The sequence below is a fragment of the Tasmannia lanceolata genome, unplaced genomic scaffold, assembly GCF_043159265.1.
Source record: "Tasmannia lanceolata isolate RefF3 unplaced genomic scaffold, GAP_Taslan_0.1 ptg000024l, whole genome shotgun sequence".
Taxonomy (NCBI): domain Eukaryota; kingdom Viridiplantae; phylum Streptophyta; class Magnoliopsida; order Canellales; family Winteraceae; genus Tasmannia; species Tasmannia lanceolata.
In genome coordinates, this window is record NW_027518701.1 from 12070959 (window position 1) to 12077518 (window position 6560).

The 6560-nt window shown below is 38.0% G+C and overlaps 1 protein-coding gene across 1 annotated transcript; it reads right to left on the bottom strand.

Annotated features, from left to right (window-relative positions):
* Window positions 1-4976: 4976 nt before the first annotated feature.
* On the bottom strand, window positions 4977-6560 carry LOC143857035 (zinc finger BED domain-containing protein RICESLEEPER 2-like). Its single transcript, XM_077367308.1, has one exon. It carries the CDS (start codon window positions 6558-6560, stop codon window positions 4977-4979), a length of 1584 nt encoding a protein of 527 aa, XP_077223423.1.

Consider the following 6560-nt stretch of genomic DNA (forward strand, 5'->3'; position numbering starts at 1 on the left):
AGGACTGACTCCTATGCTAAAGACTGACTATCTAGCTAACTCTAGCTAAGGACAGACTCGAAACCAGAAGCTCTATAAAAGAGGAGAAAGATGCTAGTGAGACTAGGCTAGTCTCTTAAAACAAAAATGGCAGCTGATTCTTATGAGACATGGCCTGTCTCCTATAGAAGAGAGGACAAATAAGGGTGCCACTGAGACTGGGCAAGTCTCCTAAACTCTGAGAGGGGCTCCAAGTATCCTTACCACTACCCCTGCAATGATATATTAAGATATGTATCTAAAAGGCTAAGCTAGCCTCTGACTAATGAGGGGGTAATGCTCTAACATGAGACTGAGCTAGTCTCCTAGGGGTGCCACTTTGTGAGACTTAGATAGCCTCCTATGTGTGACTCACTGATGAGACAAAGCTTGTCTCTAAAGGATTTGACTTTCTGATGAGACATAGTGTGTCTCTCTAAAGGGATGGGCTCTAGTTGACTCTTTCATTGCCCTTATAATGAAAGAGGGGGATCGAATGTCTAGGGGATACACATCTAAAAGACTAGGCAAGTTTTTAAAATAAAATAGAGGAGTGCTACTTGGACTGAGCAAGTCCCCTAATGATGAGAAACATAAAAAAATTAGTAGTAAGTAGCTTACAGTTTATAAATGTAAAAGACAAACCTATGTAAAAAAAAATCATTAATGCACCTACATGTCAAGTCCAGCTATACTAATGAATTAGACATACATTCTTATACTTTGTACATAAAACCAAGTGACCATGAAATATTTGATAACTACATTCACAAATTAGCCTTGAAAGTCAGTTACACAATAATGTTATCAACACAATGTGTCACAAAAATTTTGTACTTCAACTACTACTGTGTTACTCTTAAGAAATAAAGCTCAACAGGTTGGGTATCTTGAACAACACTACGTTGTTCCAAGGCCGAACGAAAATTTATATATGTATCCATCAAAAACAAATCACACAATATAACCCGCATAATACTATCTAAAGATAGAAAACCAAATCAATCATATACTATACACTAGGGGTGGTTATTCGGTTTAAACCGAACCGAACCGACCGAAATTGTGAAACCGAAAATATTTCGGTTTCCATTTTTTTCAACCGAAACCGAAACCGATGGGGTTAGCCACCGAACCGAACCGAAACCGAAAACCGAAGTCACTAAAAATCAGCATAATTCGGTTTTTCGGTTTCGGTTCGGTTCGGTTTTTATGACTCTGTTGATGATTATGGAAGCCACCATCTCCTTTTGCAAGGTTTTCAATATTTTACTTTGGAAAGCACTTCTCCAAATTTTTGAAAATAAAAACCCCGCAATGCTGGGTGTCCCAACTCCCAAGTGAAGAAAAAGGGCGCATTTATCATTTCCCATGTTTAAGCATAATCTTATTTTGCATAGAAAGACTACAGCGAGCCAGTGGCTTTAAAATTATATCATATTAGTCCATAGAAAACGTCCCTAACATTTATCACAACTTTTGTACCACCCCACTTTATCAATAAGTATGTATTTTTAGTAAGTCACACCTCACTTTCTCTTAAATTATTAATGTAACATCTCACTAAATTTCCAACGAGTTCATCACTTAGTTGATCGTCCTTAAGCACCTAATCTGAATAATTCTCGCATATCATTAGAATGGAGGCTTTGACTCAACTCACTTTCCTACCACCAATCTCATTCTTCTAGTGAAGAGAAAAGTGAACTGATAATGGCTTGGTGCCTCTTCTGGGTTTAGCAACATCAACCTTGGTTTTAGTTGCTTGGTGGAGTAAGCATTCTGTTGCTGGTTCACATCTCTCTGTTGTGGGTCTAGAGAAGATCTACAAACTACAAGAGACTAAGCCCTGAACAAACCCATAGAAAACAGAAGTTGCTCTGCTACAATTTCATCATCTTCTTCACATTGCCGTGACTTCCAAGGCAATCAAGAGATTATTTTAACCAACATACGTCATCTCGAAGTTAAAAGCAGACATTAAGGCATCAAGTCAAACCACCCATGTGGCCCTTATAAGTTATATCTCTGATTCCTAATTTTCAACCTTGAAAACTTAGGCTTCAGATGAACTTCTAACAGAGAAACTAGCTTACAGGATTCCCGTTCAGATGCAGAAATAGTTCAACACATGCGGCATGCCCACCCAGTTGGAAATGGCCCATCAAGGAAGGACTTGACTTCCAAATACACCATATAGCTCCATCAGATCCAAGCCCCAATTACCAATATAGTCAAAGAAAGATAGCCACAAAGAGGGGCCATAAGTAGAACATCCAAATCGGCAGCTCTTCAATTCTAAAGAAATCCCAAGAAGATTACCAAATGCTCCCCCATCAAGAACATGCAGTGTCCATGCCAGCTCATAAAGCGATTCATCATGCTAAATTCTACAAAGTTAGGCATAAACCATTCAATTTGGGCAAACCATTTAAAGTTTAATCCATTCAATTAGGCATAAACCATACAAAGTTAGGCACAGACCATTCAATTTGGGCAAAAATAAAATATGAGCAGATTTTTCAACCTGCATATTTTTCAACCTGCAAAAATACAATATGAGCAGATTTTTCAACCTGCATATTTTTCAACCTGCAAAAATACAATAGACCATTCAATTTTTCTAAGAATCAATTTATCTTCTATTCTTCTTCCTTTCAGAGAAGATTTTCAAATGCCATAAACCATAGTTGCAAGCTAACAACTCAACAAGCAAGTCCAAAACGCCAACATAGTTGCAAGCTAACAACTCAACAAGCAAGTCCAAAACGCCAACAGGCAACAACCATAGAATAGCAATTGTTATTGTCTGTTGCAAAACGCAAACAACCATAGAATAAGAGACTGCTATCTGTGTTCGTAGTTGATATATAAGAGAGAGAGAGAGAGAGAGAGAGAGAGAGAGAGAGAGAGATGGGCTTTAGGAAGATTCAAACCCTTTATCACTTACCCAAAAAGCCCACAACAAAAAGCCTGAAATACAACAGTCCATGTCATCGTGGGACGACTCTTCCTGCAACCAAAACAAGAATAAATTAAAACCCTCATCTCTCTAGAATTTTAATGGGTGAAAAAAATGAATTCTACATAAAACAATCTGGAAAGCCAAGAATAAAGAAAGATCCAGAGATAGAGATCCCTAAGTAGGCTGATTATAATTTCTTTAACAGGTACCCAAGAACCCTAATTTCAAATAACATAAATAAATGGTGCATTCTTAAATCAGTAAATCTTCCTAATTTCATCAAAATTAACCAATAACACTACAAGATAAAATCTGCATGCAAAAACATGAAGTGGCAAGAGAGGGACCCAAACAAAAACAAAAAAACAAAATCCTCTACAAAGAGAAGAGAAAGAATACAAGTAGCCAAATAAAATCAACATTCTTTCTAGAATTCGTCAAGGATATATTAATACCTTTCCACAAAAAAGGCAAGGGGACCCAAGAAAGCAGTCCCTAATATAGATCTATAAGCAACCACCCTTGATATTTAATCCAACAGCAGACCACTTTTTAAGAGGCTGCTGTTGGATCAAATATCAGGGGTCTTACTAGTACCTCTGACATTTGATCGAGAGCAAATGTCCACCTTTCATATGAAACAAGATAAGTCTGCACCTCATACCAAATGTCCACCTTTCATATGAAACAAGATACCCCCCTATGTGAATCAACACAGCAGGTTTCCACTATATACCAATGCTTCTAAGTGTTTTGCATAAACCGGAATCTTAATGGCAGCAGATCTCTTATACGGACAACTTCATGAAGCTACATTGCCAATCTCTTGAAACTTAATTAGTAAAAATAAGTCATCCCCGCGACCTTGACATTTTGACAATATAGTATTTGTAAATGAGAGTTTTTATATGATGCCCCCCGACCGTGAAGTACCCTCAAAGTGGTACCACCCTTGATATTTAATCCAACAGCAGACCACTTTTTAAGAGGCTGCTGTTGGATCAAATATCAGGCTGCTGACGTATCACCTTGACGAGTTGACGGTACTTCACAATCGGGCATCATACAATTTCTCTATAAATGAAGAGATTGTAAATGAATTGTAACAGAATCCAAGTTGTAAATGAATTGTAAGTTTGTAACAGAACAGGTTGTAAATGAATTGTAAATGAAAAATAACTGAATAGGTGGTAAATGAATTGCAAAATGGCTTTCTATCTCTAACAACAAATTTGTAAGTAATTAAAAAATTCCAGTATTACAAAGCAAAGATGGGTCACAAGATATGAAGATAACTAGTAACTACATAATTACAAACCTGAAACCATCTTCCACTCTTCCATGCTTCAACACTCAAAATTTGAAGAAACATCAAACATCCCCAACATTTGAAAATTCTGAAAATAAGAATACAAATAGTTAAATATAACAAACATCGAGTTCCAAGTCAAAAGCAATATATAGAAAATTAGAAATACAATGAAAAAATACAAAATAAAGTAAATACAAATTTACCATTCTCAAACTTTTCAAGGTCCTCTAATGCTTCTTCGACAGTAACTGGCATTGGCGATGATCGAAGCCAATCTTGAGCACATATAAGAGCTTGTGCTATCTTAGGAGTCAAAGAGCTCCTAAATGCATCAAGAACACGCCCCCCGGTGCTAAATGCCGACTCCGAAGCAACGGTGGAAATGGGAACCGCCAACACATTCCGAGCCATTTCTGACAAGACAGGGAATCTAGGATTGTTAACTTTCCACCACATTAAAATATCAAATTCATCGGGACCTTCTTCGATGTCTTCACTTAAATATCTTTCCAACTCCGATTTGTTATCCCCACCTCCGGAGTCAATCTTATGCTTCTTAAACTTTTCCTTCATCATCTTCCTCACATGTTGTCTCGGTTCTTCAGAAAGCTCTCTTGAAGTTAATTTCCCCAAGTTAACTTGATTCTTTTGAGGTGTGTTGACTGTGCTCTTATAGTTGAACTAGTTAAACAATTCAACTGTGGCATGGAACACGTTTTCTGCCAAGTCGTTGCCTTTTCCCTCTCCATACATAGAAATAAGAGCAAACTTCACAAAAGCTAGTTTGTGACGAGGGTCAAGAATAACCGCGATATAAATTAATTTATTCACTTTTTCAATGTTGCCCCAATACTTGTCGTACTTATCTTTCATTCTCTTCGCCATCATTACCAAGTGAAAGTCGTCACTCTCAAGCCACTCCTGCAAAAGGCACTCAACCTCAACAATTTCAGGAAATAAAGTATTGGATGTAACATATAATGATCCTGAAACCCGTACAGTGAGCTCATAAAAGTTTTGAAGTAAGGTCGCCATCCTCCTAACCTTTTCCCAATCTTCATGATCCGGCTTCCTAATCCCATCCACATCACCTGAATCAAGTTCACTACTATAAAAAGGATCTTCAACTTCAAACTTATCAAATGCTTTTTCAAATTTTTCGGCCGCCTTTAACATTAAGTATGTCGAGTTCCATCTAGTAGATACATCTAGGCATAACAAACTCTTGCTCTGAATCCTTTCATTCTCAATACACTCTTTGAAGAGCTTCAACCTAGCTGGAGAACTCCTCACATATCTGACCGCCGTTCGAACACGATCAACTGCAATTTCTACTTCTTTTAATCCCTCACACACTACTAGATTAATTATGTGTGCCACACACCTCACATGTAAAAAATTTCCTTGTAAAATGCTAGACCCCCAGTTGACAAGTCTTCTTTTCAAGTATCCAACCGCAACATCGTTTGAACTAGCATTGTCCACAGTAACAGTGAACACCTTATCAATCCCCCAATCAAGAAGGCACTTCTCAACTGCCTTACCAAGAGCCTCACCTTTATGACTAGAAATTGGGCAAAAGTTAAGTATCTTCTTGTGCAATTTCCAATCACTATCTATGTAATGAGCCGTGAGACACATGTAGTTAACTCTTTGTAGAGAGGACCATGTGTCTGTAGTCAGACAGATTCTTTGACATGAGTTTTTAAACAACTTTTTCAACTTCGACCTCTCTTCCTGGAAGAATTGATAGCAATCCTTCGCAACCGTCGAACGTGACGGAATATGAAACCGAGGGCATGCAATTGATACGAAATGTCTAAACCCTTCCTTCTCCACGGACTTAAATGGAAGCTCATCAACAATTACCATACGGGTTAAGGCATTTCTAATGGCCTCTTGGTCAAACTTCCAAATAGAAAGGGTGCCACTACCATCTCCCTCTTGACCCTTGATCGGCTGGTAATTCAACTGTGACTGCGATGTGTTCATATTGCCAGGGAACTTTTTGCATGCAGTGGTGTGATTCTTAAGTGAGGAAGTTCCATTTTTCTTCGGATCACAACAAAACTCCCTCTCACAATACATACAACTAGCCTTATGTTCACCCACCTCATTAACAAATTTTGTAAAATGGTCCCACACATTTGACCTTGACTTCATCGTCTTTCTCTTCTGTACGGTCCCAAATGTTTGGTTTGTGTTTGTGGGGTTTGATGATTGCTCGCTAGAAATAACATTAGGAGCTTCTCCTTCTTGCGACAT